Here is a 19,351-nt window from a genome sequence, read left to right on the forward strand (position 1 = left end):
ATGAGCTTCAAGTTAAGAACATACAATATTTTATATTTATTAAGTAAATTTAAAACATGAATAAGGCCCTAGAGTTAAATTAATTTATCAAGATTATTTGATCTCTGGCACATGTTGTACTATATGCAATATTATGTAAATAAAAAGAACTGTAATGCACAAGTTCATTGAAAAGAACCAACTAGAACAAAGATAACATAAAGAAATGTATGAAACTCCCTGTATTAAGAGTTTACAATGGCTACTTTCTATATACTCTTTTCATACATCTTCTCTGCCAAAAATGAAGCAATAACTATATTTAAAAAGTCCTGTGGAGGCTGAGTGCAGTGGCTCACACCTGTAATCCCAGCACTCTGAGAGGTTGAGATGGAAGGATTGCTTGAGCCCAGGAGTTCGAGACCAGCCTGGGCAACACAGTGACACCCTGCCTCTACAAAATATTAAAAAATCATCCAGGGGTAGTGGTGCATGCCTATTGTCCCAGCTACTCAGGAGGCTGAGGTGGAAGGGATCACTTTAGCCTGGAAGGTCAAGAGTAGAGTAAACCATGATCATGCCATTGCACTCCAGCCTGGGCAACAGAGTGAAACCTTGTCTCTAAAAAAATAAAAACAAAAAGCCCTGTGAGTACTCAACTTCCTTCAAAAGTGAGGAAGCAGCAGGGAATGTTTTTGGCCTACACGGCATACATTTTTTTAAATGCAGATACCAGGGGAGTCTAATATACTGTAGCCAGGTGGGGCACAGGTTAAAGGAAAAACAAATACAATTGCCTATGTCCTTAGCACCTGCCTATGCTATGTTTCTAGGTAACAAATAGTTAGGTTTGGGTTTTCTTAGCTTTCACAGAACAGCATTATCAATCGTTTAAAAACTTGGGGCTGGGTGTGGTGGCTCATGCCTGTAATCCCAGCACTTTGGGAGGCTGAGACGGGTGGATCACCTGAGGTTGGGAGTTTGAGAATAGCCTGGCCAACATGGTGAAACCTCGTCTCTACTAAAAATACAAAAATTAGCCAGGCGTGGTAGCACGCGCCTGTAATCCCAGCTACTTGGGAGGCTGAGGCAGGAGAATTGCTTGAAGCTGAAAAGTGGAAGCTACAGTGAGCCGAGATTGAGCCACTGCACTCCAGCCTGGGTGACAGAGCAAGACATCATCTCAAAAACAAAAACAAAAACAAAAACAAACAAACAAAAAACCTTGGAAGAAATAACATTCAAAAAACATTACTATCTCTTAGCTCATAGTAGAGTCTAGACCAAAAAAAAAAAAAAAAAAAGGTTACTATCTCAATTTAGCTTTTCTTTTATTCTAATCCTTTTCCTTATAATTCCACAAATTACATAAAGCAGCAGGAAGACATAGAGTGAAGTTTCAGTCTTGCATCAACTTTTTATAGTCCATGTTGGGATGAGAGCCACTTATGATAATCATAATTAATGGGATGAAGGTTTACATAAAAATCAACTCTTAACTGCAGCATGTAATTCACATTTCTACATCTAAATTTCTTACTGATTAAACAGTTTTACTCAAACCATCGCCATTTATTGAACATCTTGTTAATATTCACTCAACCATGCACAAGTACCCAGAATACATGACCATCTAAATTTACAGGATATTAATTGTACTTCTCCTGAATAAAAGAAAATGTAATGAAAAGTTCTAGATGTCATTTGAGGTTCAGATTAAGAACACGGAAGAATATAACGGCACCACAGGAAGTAAAAGTACTCTTAGGAGAGTTGGAGTACAAGAAGACAAAGACAGAGAAATCAGTAAAGAAAAATCTGAAGCAGATAAACCCCAACAACACTTTGCTGTGGGTCCCAACAGCAACAAATTAAATATACGAAAATTATTTTAATAATATACACTGCAATTCCAAAACCAAGATGGCTTACATACTCTCTCTCTCATACACACACACGCAAACACACATGTATATGCATGCATGCGCACACACATGCACAGATTTCACCTGCTAAATGAGAGAGAGAATTCAAGATCCGTTCTGCTCTTCTAACTTGAAACTTTTTATGCATATATGAGTGCTTTTAACTTTCCTTCCTTCCTATGCTACACAATGATTCGACTAAGGAACAGAGATGAAAATTTTGAATGTAAAATTTTAAAACTGCATTATGAGTTTTATGAATTTTAACTGTTATGAATTATCTCAACTGCAGATTTAACTATCCCAAATTAACAAAGAGAACCAGCCTCCACTGCAATTATCTGGAATGGGCCCTATCAATTTTTACGTAAATATTTTGAGTGAAATTCTTTTTCAGAAATAACGTTTAGCTGAAACAGTTATATGTTACGTGACTACAGCATTTAAAACACTTATAAATGTCATCAAGATTGTAGGTGATACTATTTCCATTTCAGAGGGAAAAAATAGGACAGAATCCAGTAGTGAAAAGTAGTACAGTACACAGGGTTATGTGCACGTGTATTCACATATGCATATAATCACACATCCATCTATATGCATATACCAATCTGTACCTACAAAGTCTAATAAATCAGTCAAGGACACTTAACAATGTCTACATTATCTACACAAGTGATTCAATGCAGTATCACCATATACTACCACACAGTTTCAAAAAGTCAAAGCACTTTTAAGTTTTACACTTACCTGCTTAACATACTCAATTAAGTTTGGGATGCAGTTAATTTCAAATCTAAGGTTTTTCAGAGGTTCAAGCCACTTGCCAAGTTCTTAAAAAGAAAAATAATAATTTATAATATTTAAAAATAGAAGGCTTTATAACAAAGAAAGTAAGTATTTCTTCCAAAGAAAAACATTATTAGGTCCATGTTGATTTCAATCATCTAAATTTCATACAGGGATGGACTTGTACTTAATTCTTTTTCTTTTCTTTTTTTTTTTTTTTTTTGAGACAGAGTTTCGCTCTTGTTGCCCAGGCTGGAGTGCAGTGGCGCAATCTGGGCTCACTGCAATCTCTGCCTTCTGGTTGCAAGCAATTTTCCTGCCTCAGCCTCCCAAGTATCTGGGATTACAGGCACCTGCCACCACACCCGGCTAATTTTTGTATTTTTAGCAGAGATGGGGTTTTATTCACCATGTTGGCCAGGCTAGTCTCGAACTTCTGACCTCATGATCCGCCCGCCTTGGCCTCCCAAAGTGCTGGGATTACAACTTGTATCTAATTCTTTAGACAAGTTTTTCATTCTGTTGCCCAGGCTGAAGTGCAGCGGTGTGATCATGGCTCACTGCAGTCTCAGCCTCCTGGACTCAATCAATCCTCCTGCCTTAACCTCCAAAGTAGCTAGGACTACAGGTGTGCATCACCACACCTGGCTAATTTTTGTACTTTTTGTAGAGATGGGGTTTCACCATGTTGCCCAGACTGGTCTCAAACTCCTGGGTTCAAGTGATCCACCTACCTCAGCCTCCCAAACTGTTGGAATTACAAGCATGAGCCACCGCGCCCGGCTTAAACAATTTAGTTTTAAAATGAAAGAAGTGCCTACTCTTAGTTATCTGATTTCTGCAAATTTCGATGTTTAAATGCTTAAATAGTCTATATAATTAAAATTAATTTTTACAATTTACAACATTAAAAAATTGCAAAATAGGGTCGGGCATGGTGGCTCACGCCTATAATCCCAGCACTTTGGGAGGCTGAGGCAGGTGGATCACAGGATCAAGAGACTGAGATCATTCTGGCCAGCATGGTGAAACCCCATCCCTACTTTAGTCCCTACTAAAAATACAACAATTAGCTGGGCGTGGCGGCACGCACCTGTGGTCCCAGATACTAGGGACGCTGAGGCAGGAGAATCGCTTGAACCTGGGAGGAGGAAGTTGCAGTGAGCCGAGATCACGCCACTGCACTCCAGCCTGGTGATAGAGCAAGACTCTGTCTCAAAAAAATGTATATATATACAAAATAGACTGCTTATAAATTAATGTAACATAGTGTTTATTCACCTATCTTTGCCACTGCCTCTCACACCCACCCAAAAAAAGTATAAACAAAATTTATTAATTTCTAAAGGAATCAAACCCAAGGGGAAATATTTTGCTGAGTGCCTTTTCCTCTAACAGGAAGTTTTAATTTTGTCAACTTCCAAATTTGCCGTTATAAAATTACTATCACCCCAAAAGAATGACAGCAAACTTTGTTTATAGAATAAACACAAATAAAATCTACCATTTACTGCAAACAAACTCAAAACTCTCCCAGAAGCTATGCCATAACTCCTATATTCTATCACCAAAAATGTTTCTAGAAAAGCACTCTAATGTAAAAAGTGAAATACCAGTTCCAGATGCCATATAGGAAATAGAAAATAGTAGCCAGGTCTTTCCTTGGTTCTACACTCCTCCACAAGAATTACAGCTGTACACAATTTTCCCCATGCATTTTAAAATTAACTCTTTCTTATATATAGAATATATTGCTCAAAGATATAAGAAATAATAATAAAACAAATACCAGAATACCCAACACCCTGAAAAAGTACTAAAGCACTAATAATACCTTTGAAGACACTGTGTGCCCGTGCCCTCCTTTTATAAATGCATTCTTTAAGGAAAAAAGCTATTCCCAGAATGGGAAGTTGAATTTACTATCCAACTTTTACTGGAGATATCACAAGTAAAATTTAGGATTAAAAAGAAAAGAAGAGGCCACATGCTATTTTAAACCTTTTTTACAGTATTTACTCAATGTTATCAAATTTTCTACTTGATAAGGTCAGAAAATGAGGAACCAAAATAAAATAATTTAAAACTTATAATTAGGTATATTAAACTTTTCAAGGCTGCCCACATAAGGTTTCCCATAAATGTCATTCAATATACATTTATATACTTAAAAAAATAATAGTCATATTTACTATTCTTTACTTCTGAGGATAGCACAAATGTGTTACTCCACAATTAGATTTCTAAGTTGCAGTTTGTGTTTTATGTAGAAATACATACACAGCAAAACACACAGAGGAAAACTATACCCAAAAACTGAACTTGAGTCTTTTTTTTTTTTTTTTTTTTTTGAGATGGAGTCTTGCTCTGTTGCCCAGGCTGGAGTGCAGTGGCGTGATCTCGGTTCACTGCACCCTCCGCCTCACGGGTTCAAGCAATTCTCTTGCCTCAGCCTCCCGAGTAGCTGGAACCACAGGCGTGTGACACCACGCCCAGCTAATTTTTGTATTCTTAGTAGAGATGGGGTTTCACCATGTTGGCCACGCTGGTCTTGAACTCCTGACCTCAGGTGATCCACCTGCCTTGGCCTCCCAAAGTCCTGGGATTACAGGCATGAGCCACCGTACCTGGCCTTGAGTTTGTCTTTAAACTACCTCTTCCATTTTGATAAGAAATTTCAACAAACTACCAATTTTCATGACTTTCCAGAAAAGGTAGTTGTAAAAACTACTTTGTTTATATACTAAAACATTTTATCAATCTTTAGTTTGTAAAAACTATCTTCATAAAAAGAAATTTCAGGAAGTTAAAAACAGTATTACTATGTATATTATCAAAACATGATGAAGGACTCATCACAGATATTCAAAGGTTTGTTCCTTCACATATTACAAATGCTTAAAATAACTTAGATACCATACCTTGCAATTTAGCATTATTTTCATCTGCTTTACAAAGCTTCAAGAGAGATGCTGCATGTTGTTCTAGCATTTGAACATCACTGGAAGACTGAACCACCACCAAAATAAGTATACATGCATAATTATAAGCTACTGACTTCTTAGATTTGGAATCACTGAAACAAAATAAGGTTTTTAAGTTTTGGATACAAAAACAATTTTTTAGGAACAATTTTTAAAATATTTTCTTCTACTTGGCTTTAAAGAGATCAAGGAAATTTACAATAAAACATGACTGAAGACAAGAAATCAGATTTTACAGTTAATATCCAATGCACCTGAAACCATTACTTAAAAGTATATAAAAAAGCATACATATCACTATGGAAAGTAAAATTCTATTAAGAAATAAGATCAAAAAACAATGAAATATTAACAAGTATACTTCATTAGCAATGAAAGATTAGGAAGTATACTTCATTAGTCTCCTTCAAAATATTTGTCCAATCTGGATAAATAGGAAGGAGTATGATTACCTGCCTTCAATACTCAGTATTCCACTATAAACCTGTTAAGATATAGCTAGGCATGGAAGTCACTGCTGTTTGCTTTTTGTAAGCACCCCACAAAAGATCCATCACTCAAGGAATTATATACCAAGTCCTCACCGTGAGGGCAGTTATCTGGATGCCATTTGCCTTGTGTGACATGAACCAGAAATAAGGCACGTCTCTCTTCTCATACACTAAAACCCTCTGCCCTACCAAGAAGGCTCTTCAAACCATTATAATTCTCAATTTACCCACCTAGTCAAAGCAATTCTGAATCCAGAATATGGTTTAGAATGCAAGGCAGGAGCCAGCAAGAGAGTGTAAGAGGAGTAAAAGGAATATATACCTTAAGGTACATATTCCTGTGCCTTAGAATTCCCCTCTACATAAAACAGCAGACGGTACTACAGTTGCAATCTTTAACACCATGGGTTAACTGAAGGAAGGTGCTAAAGAGCCCATTGTATTACTTTATAGCCACATCTTTTATTTTAGAGATTTCTGTCACTCTAACCTTTAATTAACAAGTTATGCGTTACATCAAAACTATAGTTTTTTCCCTCTCAAAACAACACTTTCTTTTAAGAAACTAGACCATTAGTTAATCTGATTTTCTAACATCACAGAAAATTTAAGGAGTAAGTAGGAAATTACCCTAAGGCTTCTTTGGAATAGTACTCCATTAAAGTAATAAGACTTTGGAGATTTTTCTCCAGACTAAAAACATGGCCAACAGCTGATCTTCCCACAGGATTAAAAGTAATCAAATAAAGATTGTGCAGGGTTCCCAAGAGATCCGAATGGTCAGTTTCTTCACTGGCTGTACAACGCTGAAAATGGCTGAACAGTTCTGTAATACATTGCAATGTCTGTGTTGAGTCCTGTAGCCACAAGGCAAATGCATCATCAATAACACCATCAGATTGGAGACCTTCCTCCTCATCTTGATCATAAAGGTGACACAGAGCTCGGATCAATAAATTTGTTGCTTCATATTCCGACATAAAAAAAAGAAGACCCTTCTGCGACTGTGCAAGAAACTTCAAAACATCTTTTGTGGCTTGCAGCACACCAGGGTGAGCACTTGTTACTGGAATTGACAGAAGCAAGGTAACCAACTCCAAGAAGTGATGACTGTGAAGATATCTGTGGAAGAGTTAATTGATATATGTCAAGTCAGTGCAAAGCACTCTTCATTTACTCTATATTCAGACAAGACACCGATAAAAAATTTTAATGACCATAATCCTTATCCTTAGTAATACACTGCTTTAACTGAAAACATAACGTGACTGGCAAGTCTTCTCTAGATGAGGCCAAACAAAAGTGAATGTTCTGTGAGGCTTTGTCCTAGTTAGCACTCAACAGACATTAAATAAATAATTATTGACAAGTTTTTCCTTTAAATTTTGGGCCTTCTTTCCAGGATACTTATCAAATGCTCCTTTTTCACCATGGTCCCACTTTATTCATGGCATATCAGTATATGCAAATTCGTGCATCTAGGAAAAATACAGTATATACACAGTCAGCACTCCGCATCTGCATTTGTGGATTAAGCCAACTGCAAATTGAAAACATTTTTTAAAAGTGCATCTGGCGCCAGGTGCAGTTGCTCACACTTACAATCCCAAGCACTTTGGGAGCTGAAGCAGGCAGATCACTTGAGGCCAGGAGCTCAAGACCAGACTGGGCAACATGGCAAAACCCTGTCTCTACAAAAAATACAAAAATTAGCCAGGCGTGGTGGCACATTTCTGTAGTCTCAGCTACTGGGGAGGCTGAGGTGGGAGGATCGCTTAAGCCCAAGAGGTTGAGACTGCAGAAAGCCAAGACCATGCCACTGCACTCCAGCCTGGGCTAGGTGAAAGAGCAAGACTTGAAAAGAAAAAAAATGTATCAGTACTGACCGTGTACAGACTTCTCTCTTACATCATTCCCTACACAACAGTAGTATAACAACCATTTACAGAGCATTTATATTGTACTATGTATTATAAGTAACCTAGACATGACTTCAAGTATACAAGAGGATATGCATAGGTTATATGCAAATACTACATCATTTTATATTTTATATCAGAGACTGGAGCATCCTTGGATTTTGGTTTCCAAGGGAGGTCTGAGAATAATTTCACAGACAGTGAGGGATGACTATACTATAGAAAAATATAGTATACTCAGATTTACTACAGTAGATCTGAATTAGTATCTCCAGGGAAAAAACTTTCAAATTATCAATTTTTAACATTTAAGTAGTTAGTATTACCACACATAGCACTCTTTTATCAAATCTAAGAATTATTCTTTAGCATACATAGTCTTAAGGGGAAAAGACCGAATTTACTCAACACTTCAAAATAGACACAAATGCTACTGACAACTTCTTTGGGCATCCTTATCTGTATGGATTTTCTTCCTTGCCTATAGGCCATGCCAGATGTAAACCCTTTAATTTTTTTATGAGACGAGATCTAGCTATGTTGCCCAGGCTGGACTCAAACTCCTGGCCTTAAGTGATTCTCTGGACTCAAGTGATCCTTTTGCCTCATCCTCCCTAAACTCTTTTCCAAATTTTATCTCTCTTTTCTTTTTAATTTTTTGGTTCTGGAGTACGTGTACAGAATGTGCAGGCTTGTTACACAGGTAAACATGTGCCATGGTGGTTTGCTACACCTATCAACCCATCACCTAGGTATGAAGCCCAGCATGTATTAGCTACTTTTCCTGATGCTCTCCCCCAACCCCCTGTTCCCCCTTAACAGAGCCCAGTGTGTGTTGCTGCCCTTTTTGTGTCCATGTGTTCTCACTGTTCAGCTCCCACTTATAAGTGAGAACATGAAGTATTTGGTTTTCTGTTCCTGCATTAGTTTGCTGAGGATAATGGCTTCCAAATTAATCTATGTCCCTGCAAAGGACATGATCTCATTCCTCAACTTTTAAAAAATGAAACTTAACCAGACTTTAAAGAAAAAAGAACCAAAACATTGTATTTGTTCATATACTCAAAAATGGGTTAAAAATCTGTCAAAACATCTCTTGACTACAAGATAGAACCAGCTTAATGAAAACTTAATTTTTAATTAGTAAGATATCATTTTTTCTGAATGTTAAAAAGAATAAAAATTATTTATAATTCTGACTCATTCTCTTCCATTTTAGTCACTGCAAATGGCAACACAATAGCTTTCATAAACCCCTGTCAAAATACAACTAAAAAGTAAATGACAGGCCAGAACTTAATTTTCTCAAAAGCTGAAACTGCCTCTTCAGTCCTATTACTATTTAAACCCAGGCTTCTACTTCACAACAATAAATACTCACCAGTAACTGCTTACTACAAAGGCAAACAGAACCCTCAAGAAGACAAAACTCCAGAATTACTATGCTCTAAGAGCATTCTCCTTATGGACCATTCGGAGAATGGTCAAAATAGCAGGCCTCAGACTGCACATCCTTAGAGGTCTGCTTGCAAGGTTGGCCACTGGCTAACTTCTGGGAACTTAGATTTCGAGAGGGTTCCTGTGCCCCTAACTGATAAGAATGGTTCCTTGTGCCTAAATTATTTACGCAAACAATATGGTTATGCTGAACACCTGCATTCCTTCTAGGAGTCTGGAATTCTGGTAGAAGATAGGCAGTGAGTGCCCACCTGACTACTCACAATAAAAAAATGTGCATGTCAATTAGCTTGATATAATTATTCCACAATGTATACATGTATCAAAACATGTCATCGTTGCTATTTAAAAATAAAAAATAAAAAAGCCTGGGTGCCGAGTTTCTAAAGAATTCCTCAACAGGCAACACTTCACCCATGTTGTCACAACCTGTTGCTGGGAGAATTAGGCAGGCACTATGTGACTCCACTGTGAAAGGATTCTGGAAGCTTGCACCTGGTTTTCCCAGACTTCCTCCCATGTACCTTTTTCCTTTGCTGAGTATTATATGCTGAGTTTTGTGAGTCCTCCTAGAGAATCTTGGTGCTCTTGGGGACCTGACATAGGACAACAGTCCTCGCCAACACTTCAAAAAAAAAGACCCTCCAAAGTACAATTATTTTCCCTTTCAAAATTCACTCTCCTTCCTAATTCACCAGTTTCTGTCAATAAAACCACAGCTCCAATTGCTACTCTGGCTAGAAATCTCTAGCTCCTTCTCACTTTCCTTCGCCTACTAGGTCCTGTTGCCAAGTGCCAGTACTATTATACAATACAACGGCTATCTCACAATCTCTGTCAATATAAGTACAATATTTGCCTTTCCATTACCTGTTAAGGGCAAAGTACTTAAAACCTAGCACCTAGAAACCTCAGACTATCTTATTTTCCTAACAACTCTAATTTCTTTTCCATTGCAATACATCTTGCAACATCTGAGAATATTACTCTGATCACATCAGATCTGCTACTCCAAAATATTCAATACCTTTCCATATTCTAAAAATAAAATTCAAATTCCTTAGCACAACGATTCTGGGCCCTTTATTTCCTCTTGTCTGATACCCAAATGTACCTCCTCCATATGGTGGGGAAAAAAACACTTAGTAAGTATTTAATAACTAGCTTCTTCTCAGTGACTGAAAGCATCACCTATTCTACTAAAAATAAAGTTGTTAGTAAGAAGTATCTAAATTTCTCTACAATCTCCAAGACTACAAATGTATCTATATTTGCATACTTAGAAGACTTCCTTTCTCCTGCCCAAAACCAAACTCCTACACTAGTACTCTTGTCCTCATCTCCCACCAAGCCTTGCTCCAGCAATTGTTATTGTTTACTCCTACATCATAAACATCTCCCTCTCCACTGACTTTGTAAATGAGTCATTATTCCCAGCCTACAAATATGCTCAAGCCTCTCCTTTTTGACCCCAACATCTCCTTCTAGCTGCTGCCTTGTTTCTCACTTTTTCTCTTAGCCAAATTTCTTGTTTTGAGACACGGTCTCACTCTGCTGCCCAGACTGGAGTGCAGTGGCACAACCACAGCTCAATGCACCCCGAACCTCTCAGGCTCAAGCAATCCTCCCACCTCACGGTCCTGAGCAGCTGGGACCACAAGCGCACGCTACTATTCCCAGTTAATTTTTTTTTTTAATTTTTTATTTTCTGTAGAGATGAGATCTCCCTATGTTGCCTAGGCTGGCCAAATGTCTTTTTTTTGAGATGGAGTTTCGCTCTTGTCGCCCAAGCAGGAGTACAGTGGCACAATCTCGGCTCACTGCAACCACTGCCTCCTGGGTTCAAGCGATTCTCCTGCCTCAGCCTCCTGAGTTAGCTGGGATTACAGGCGTGCGCCACCATGCCTGGCTAGTTTTTGTTTTCTTTTTTTGAGACAGCATCTCACTCTGTTGCCCAGGCTGGAGTGCAGTGGCCCGATCTCGGCTCACCAGAACCTCCAACCTCCCAGATTCAAAGGATTCTCCTGCCTCAGTCTCCCAAGTAGCTGGGTTTACAGGCACGTTCCACCAAGCCTGGCTAATTTTTGTGTGTGTGTCTTTTTTGTTACTTTTTTTTTTTTTGAGAGAGAGAGTTTCACTCTTGTTGCTCAGGCTGGAGTGCAATGGTGCGATCTCGGCTCACCGCAACCTCTGCCTCCCAGTTTCAAGCAATTCTCTGCCTCAGCCTCCCAAGTAGCTGGGATTACACCCATGAGCCACCATGCCCCACTGATTTTGTATCTTTAGTAGAGATGGCGTTTCTCCATGCTGCTCAAGCTGGTCTTGAACTCTCAACCTCAGGTGATCCACCTGCCTCGGCCTCCCAAAGTACTGGGATTATAGGTGTGAGCCACCATGCTCGGCCTGTTTTGTTTTTGTTTTTGTTTTTTTGTTTTTTTGTTTTTTTGAGACAGAGTCTCACTCTGTAGCCTAGGCTAGAGTGCAGTGGCCAGATCTTGGCTCACCGCATGCTCTAACCTCCAGGTTCAAATGATTCTCCTGCCTCAGTCTCCCGGGTAGCTGGGATTACAAGCACCCACCACTACACCCGGCTAATGATTGTATTTTCAGTAGAAACGGGGTTTACCATGTTGGCCAGGCTGGTCTTGAACTCCTGACCTTAGCTAATCTGCCTGCCTCAGCCTCCCAAAGTGCTGGGATTACAGGCATGAGCCACCACACCCAGCTCTAGTTTTTTATTTTTAGTAGAGATGGGGTTTTGCCATGTTGGCCAGGCTGGTCTCGAACTCCTGACCTCAGGTGATCCACCCAAATTTCTTAAAACAGTGGCCTACACTGTTTCAAATCCTTATTGGCCAATGGCTTTTCATCCACACTTCCTCTCCCACTGCTACATTAAACTACTTTTGCCATAGCCCCAGTTGCAATCTATGTTACAAAATACATGATTTCCTATCCTTATCTTCTGAACCTCTGCACAGTATCACAACAAACCATTCACTGGTTCCCAAAACTATTTGCTTCCTGGGTTTCTATTCTCTCCTACTTGTCATTTTGTCTTTCTATTCCTTCTAAGTATCCTGCCTAAATGCATACTCTGCCCACCTCTTACATATTACTGCTCCCCAACCTCCCATCACTGCCCCACTGATTTCCCAGTACACAATCTGTGAGGGTTGCCAGTATCCAGCCTCGAGTGTTCACTTTGGGCCTCTCTACCTTTCTTCCTCAGGGTTTCTCCCAAAGCCATTAAAGGGTGCTCAAACCACAAGCAAGAACAGCTCAGAAGCATAAGAGTTAAAGTTTCTTGTGGGCATCCTTGAATCAAAGGGGAGAGTTGGTAGATAAATGCCCCAGCCTGAATGTTTTAGGAGGATAAGCAGGAGATACACTTTAACCAGTTCTTCAGAGGGTCCCCAGTAGGATGAGCCCCAGCTGTCCACAGCAATAATAAGCGTAATAACACTTCCTTTACTGGTTTTTCTCCTCTTCTTATCTTACTCTCTTCATGCATTTCTGCTTTGTAGGATAATCTTTCAAACAAAGAACCTGCACCTAAGACTTCGACTCAAGTTATCCTTTTAGGGAACGCAAACTAAGACAAGGTCTGACAGTTTCAGCTAAAAACAGGAATTTGGATAAGTGGAGGTTTTAGAGTGGACACATATCCCATCTCCTGGTAATGCACTATGCTTCAAATCAATGAAAATATTAATCACAAAAATAAGTAATAAAATAACTCAAATGCCATTTTTCCATTTTTATGTTATGAAATTATTTACAGGCAAATGGGAAGAAAGAAAGTCTCAAAACAAAATAAAAAATCTACTATGGATAGTGGTCCTAACAATGGCAAAACTGTATCAACAGATAACAAGAGAGGTAGACGGCAAAAACAAGTAGTAACAGAACCTTAAAGACATCTTTAACCAGGACAATAAAATTAAGTTAGTAAAATATAATTTTAACTTACAATGTATTAAGAGTAATAAGTACAGACAGGTCCACATAGAAAAGCTCTCCTTCCTACACCATCCTTTTGTACCACCTTCCCAGAAGCAAGTCAGCAGTTTCTCATTTATTCTTGCTCATAGACATGCTTATACAAGCATCATTGTTGATTATTAAACTCTTTCACTAAGTTCCCAATTTTGCTTTAAGAACTAACACAGGCCGGGCACAGTGGCTCATGCCTGTAATCCCAGCACTTTGGGAGATCATGAGGTCAGGAGATCGAGACCAGCCTGACCAATATGGTGAAACCCCGTCTCTACTAAAAATACAAAAAAAAAAAAAAAAAAAAACTTAGCTGGGCGTGGTGGCACACGCCGAGGCGGGCGGACCATGAGGTCAGCAGTTTGAGACCAGCCTGACCAATATTGTGAAACCCCGTCTCTGCTAAAAATACAAAAAAAAAAAAAAAAAAAAAAAGAACTAACACAATATAAGCTCACCCACAGTAACATACTTCTCAGTTCTACTACTGAATAACTGTTTCGAAATATCAAGTATCCTTACACATAAATAAGTTACCTACAATCAGATAAACAGCAAAATCAACCACATAAAATTATCTCCAATGATTTGTGACATTTATTTCCCAAAAGACAAACATGTCTTACCTAAAGAGAACAGGGTATGGATCATCCCTCTCTGGAGGTCCAGTAATTCGTGCCATCGTTGGGAAAGACTTAACAGGAGGTTGGATCATTGTATGAGGGGCAGTTTCCATTAAATGAAAAACTTCTTCTAGGAGGTTAATAAGCCTTTCTATTTCCACTTCACTTATATTTGAGGATTCTAAAAGATCCATATCCATAGAAGCTTCCACCTCATTTTCATATTCTGGGTTTGTTCTCTCAAGTCCAGCATCTGTGTCGTGATCAGGTTCACTGTGGTTAGGAACAGATGACGTCTTCTCTGCTAAATGGTCACCAAGTTTTTTAATCTCTGACAAGATTTCATAGAAATGGCATTTTTGGAGAATAGCTGAACCAGCAGTAACAACCCTCACAGTCTGATCTAAAAGTATGAGTTCCAGAAGCTTTTGATAACCACTTTTTTCATTTTGCCTACCTCTTAAAAAAGCTTCCATTCCTTCTGTCATACTAATGACACTGTCCAAAGCTTTAAAAGCATTTAACTTAAGAGAAGATGATACATGATCAGCAAACAGAAGCTCAAATAATCCATTGATCACTCCTGCTTGTAGCAGTTCCGTAACTCCTTGAGCCCCACATTCTGCTAGTGAGGTCACTAATTTGGTCCCAGCTTTGAGCTGTCGAACATTTAAGGCAATAGGTTGGCGAAGCGCTACTTGTAAATTTAAAGCTTGCATGGTCCAGTCTACCAACTGGCCAAGGGAGTCTTGTTTTGTGTTTTTCAATTGCAAATAGCTTAACCCTTTTATTATTAAACTTGGAATTTCTTCTAAAGCTGTTACCCATTTTGCACCTCTGTCTTCTCTATACAAATCTAAGAGTTCTGTTAACTTCACTGAGGCTTCGATTGCCCCTGAATTTTCTTTATCTGGACCTTGATCCTTCATTCTACTGATTTCTATTTCAAAAGTAGTCTTGTATGGACAACTGAAGTATAAGAGTGGTACAAGCTCCCTGTCATATGGATCATATGTCATAGGAGGAACTGAAGCTAAGTCTTCAGCAGTGTATTCAACATCAAAGTTTGGATACTTAAACGTTTCACGTTCCAAGTCAGCAATTCCATCTTCATCACTGGAAATTTGTTCATAACCATCATCCCCTGAAAATTAGTATGAATAATATTTAAGTATTACATCATCTTTGTCTAACGCATAAATTCTGATTGATCAAAAAAGTTTTAATAAAACATTAAAAATGATTTCCTCAACAAAACCAACTTCTGCCCCAATATCTTATCCACAATTTTATAACATTTTATAATTTCTAATAGAATAATTATGGACAAACTTTCTTTTTTCCTGAAAAGGGTGAGACCTGAAAACTGAACAAACATTTTAAGCAAATTCCTCCGTATCTGTTCAGTTTTACAACTAACTCTGTAACAGATACTTTTTCCTCACAGAAATAAAATTAGAAATGCCTCAAAGTAACAAAAATATCTTAGGAGGAAAGAAATTATGCTTGTCCTCTTGAGAGATTATTTTTAAGACAAAAAAAAACTGGTTATATTAAAGTTAAATAAGAACTAATATCATAAGGTTAAACCAAATATTTTCAGCAAAACCACTGTAGATTCTTTTTATAACATTAATTTCACATTCCTGAATTTTTATTTCTCTGCATTTACCTATCACACAGTTTTGTAGACCTCCATTATATTTTGATGGAAATTTTGTTAATTTAAAATATGGCTGGGCACAGTGGCTCGTGCCTGTAATCCCAGCACTTTGGGAGGCCAAGGCGGGCAGATCACTTGAGGTCAGGAGTTCGAGACCAGCCTAGCCAACATGGTGAAACCCTGTCTCTACTAAAAATACAAAAATAACCCGAGCATAGTGGCGGGCGCCTGTAAGCCCAGCTACTCGGAAGGCTGAGGGATGAATCACTTGAACCCTGGAGGTAAAGGTTGCTGTGAACCAAGATCGCATCACTGTGCTCCAGTCTGGGTCTGACGGAATGAGACTCTGTATCAAAAAAAAAAAGAAAGAAAGAAAGAAAGAAAGAAAACTGCCTGCCTAAAATTTAACTCTTTTGCCAAATACAGTAAATCTAAAAAGAATTATTTGATAATCTGGGAATGGGAAAAGCTAAAAAAAAAAGTATCACATGATAATCTAGTTGTTACTTTGTAAAAGAGCCCTTGTGATTCTCAAATGACACTCATTTTCACTATCTGCAGAAAAAAGCCAAGGCAGATTATCTGTTATTTTGCATAAATGCTTTAACATTACATGCCATTTCTTGGGCAAATTAGGAGCCAGTTAGCTTGAATATCTTTCACTTTTTGCTTTCGAAGGAAAAATAAAGCCTAATTAAAGGACTGTATCATACTGCCACATGTACTTGTGCAACTGAGATTTTTCCCTTGAATTGTTAAAAAGATTGTAGCATTTGCTAAAATATCTAAGTGGTAGACATCTTTAGGAATTCCACCTAGCTTTACCACTCCTTACTCTGAAAACAGCCACCAAATCCCTAACCAACATGTATTTGCTACATGACCCTGTTTTCCTGGCAAAAGCTGATGCTGTCAAGGGGAAACTCATACTGTAGCAAGTCAAACAGAAAACTGAGATACAGTCAGGCAGTTTTTAGGCTGGTTGGTTAAACAGGGGAGATTAAAGTAAACACACAAAGCAGAGGAGAGATGGAAATCTCATTTCTAGTCATGCCTTGAGGCCTAGCTACATTCTGACCCGTGGGTTTCTTGGAACCCATTTATCTTTGCTAGAAATTCTTTTGCATTTTTCAAAGCTGCATCAAGTTAGTTTCTAGTATGTAAACCCCAAAGTCCTAGCTAACATAACCCACCTTCACCTTCTTCATCCTCTTCACCTTCTTCCTCTTCATCTTCCTCTTCCTCCTCAGGGATACTGTCTACTGTATGTCGATCATCCTCATCCTCATCCTCTTCTTCCTCTACATCCACATCATCTTCATCATCTTCTCCTTCTTCTTGTTGTTCCTCTTCTACTTCTCCTTCATCAGAATATTGCCCTTCCTGGGGAACAGAATTCCGATCAGGAGAAATGGGCTCAAAGTAATCTTCTCTATGAGGAGCATCCTCTTCCTTGTCACCAGACACTGAAAAATTGAGATTTCAGGAACAGATTTTTTTTATTATTATACTTTAAGTTCTAGAGTACATATGCACAACGTGCAGGTTTGTTACATATGTATACATGTGCCATGCTGGTGTGCTGCACCCATTAACTTGTCATTTACATTAGGTATATCTCCTAATGCTATCCCTCCCTGCTCCCCCCACCCCACAACAGGCCCCAGTGTATGATGTTCCCCTTCCTGTGTCCAAGTGTTCTCACTGTTCAATTCCCACCTATGAGTGAGAACATACAGTGTTTGGCTTTTTGTTTTTGCAATAGTTTGCTGAGAATGATGGTTTCCAGCTTCATCCATGTCCCTACAAAGGACATGAACTCATCCTTTTTTATGGCTGCATAGTATTCCATGGTGTATATGAAGGTACAGATTATTTTAATGGTTTAAATGACACAAGGCAGTAAGACTGGATATGGCAACTACTTAATGATATTTTGGATGATGTAGCTTATAAACACCCTTAAAAAAAAAAGAATTACTCACCGTTTCAAAAATATTGAGTATACATTGTACAACTTCTACAATGAGCAATAATAAAGTATACTATTAAGCCATTCCTTTTGTTTTTAGCTTTTAAGCAGCTATACAGATTTTTATCTTTTCCAATACATACTACTTATTTTTATTTTATTTTTATTTTATTTTATTGAGTCTCACTCTGTCGGCCAGGCTGGAGTGTAGTGGCATGACCTCAGCTCACTGCAACCTCTGCCTCCTGGGCTCAAGCAATTCTTCTGCCTCAGTCTCCTGAGTAGCTGGGATTACAGGTGTGTGCCACTACACCTGGCTAATTTTTGTATTTTTAATAGAGATGGGAGGCCGGGCGCGGTGGCTTACGCCTGTAATCCCAGCACTTTGGGAGGCCGAGGCGGGCGGATCACAAGGTCAGGAGATCGAGACCATGGTGAAACCCCGTCTCTACTAAAAATACAAAAAATTAGCCGGGCGCGGTGGCAGGTGCCTGTAGTCCCAGCTACTTGGGAGGCTGAGGCAGGAGAATGGCAGGAACCCGGGAGGCGGAGCTTGCAGTGAGCCGAGATCGCGCCACTGCACTCCAGCCAGGGGGGACAGAGCAAGACTCCGTCTCAAAAAAAAAAAAAAATAGAGATGGGGTTTCACCATGTTGGCCAGGCTGGTCTTGAACTCCTGACCTCAAGTAATCCACCCACCTCGGCCTCCCAAAGTGCTGGGATTACAGGTGTGAGCCACCACGCCCGGCCTATTTTTATTTTATTTTACTTTTATTTTTAATAGAGAAATGGTCTCCGTATGTTGCCCAGGCTGGTCTCACACTCCTGGGCCCAAGAGGTCCTCCTGCCTCAGCCTTCCAAAGTGCTAGGATTACAGGCATGAGCCACCACACCCAGCCCACTACTACTGCTTTTTAACTGGTACTCTTTTGTACATGTCACTACAGCAGAGTAGTGAGGTGGGAGCATTTCTTGAACCCAGGAAGTCAAGGCTGGAGTGAGCTGGGATGGCACCACTGTACTCTAGCCTGGGTCACAGAGCAAAAACCTGTCTCAAAAAAAAAAAAAAAAAGAAAAAGAAAAAGAAGGCCGGGCGCGGTGGCTCAAGCCTGTAATCCCAGCACTTTGGGAGGCCGAGGCGGGTGGATCACGAGGTCAGGAGATCGAGACCATCCTGGCTAACATGGTGAAACCCCGTCTCCACTAAAAATACAAAAAACTAGCCGGGCGTGGTGGCGGGCGCCTGTAGTCCCAGCTACTCGGAGGCTGAGGCAGGAGAATGGCGTGAACCTGGGAGGCGGAGCTTGCAGTGAGCCGAGATCGCCACTGCACTCCAGCCTGGGTGACACAGCACGAGACTCCGTCTCAAAAAAAAAAAAAAAAAAAAAAAAAGAAAAGAAAAAGAAAAACACAAGGAAATACTGCACAGCATGGGGAGAGACTGCATCAAGATTTGATTACTAGCACCTAATTTCTTTTCTTTAATCAAAAAGCACTATTAGCCAGGCACAGTGGCTTATGCCTATAATCCTAATACCTTGTGAAGCTAAGG

General features: G+C 39.2%; 1 protein-coding gene across 2 annotated transcripts in view; it reads right to left on the reverse strand.

Moving 5' to 3' along the window:
• VIRMA (vir like m6A methyltransferase associated) overlaps positions 1 to 19,351 on the reverse strand; it is a 64,913-nt gene that overhangs the window by 23,123 nt on the left and 22,439 nt on the right. For both annotated transcript variants that reach the window (XM_021942506.2, XM_003902980.5), the window contains exons 7-11: positions 17,021 to 17,293; positions 14,168 to 15,308; positions 6,799 to 7,290; positions 5,615 to 5,769; positions 2,655 to 2,737 (exon numbers count right to left, since the gene is read on the reverse strand). In XM_021942506.2, coding sequence (XP_021798198.2) covers positions 2,655 to 2,737; positions 5,615 to 5,769; positions 6,799 to 7,290; positions 14,168 to 15,308; positions 17,021 to 17,293 — 2,144 coding nt within the window. The remainder of the gene's footprint in view (positions 1 to 2,654; positions 2,738 to 5,614; positions 5,770 to 6,798; positions 7,291 to 14,167; positions 15,309 to 17,020; positions 17,294 to 19,351) is intronic.

This window comes from Papio anubis, chromosome 8 (assembly GCF_008728515.1).
Source record: "Papio anubis isolate 15944 chromosome 8, Panubis1.0, whole genome shotgun sequence".
Lineage (NCBI taxonomy): Eukaryota > Metazoa > Chordata > Mammalia > Primates > Cercopithecidae > Papio > Papio anubis.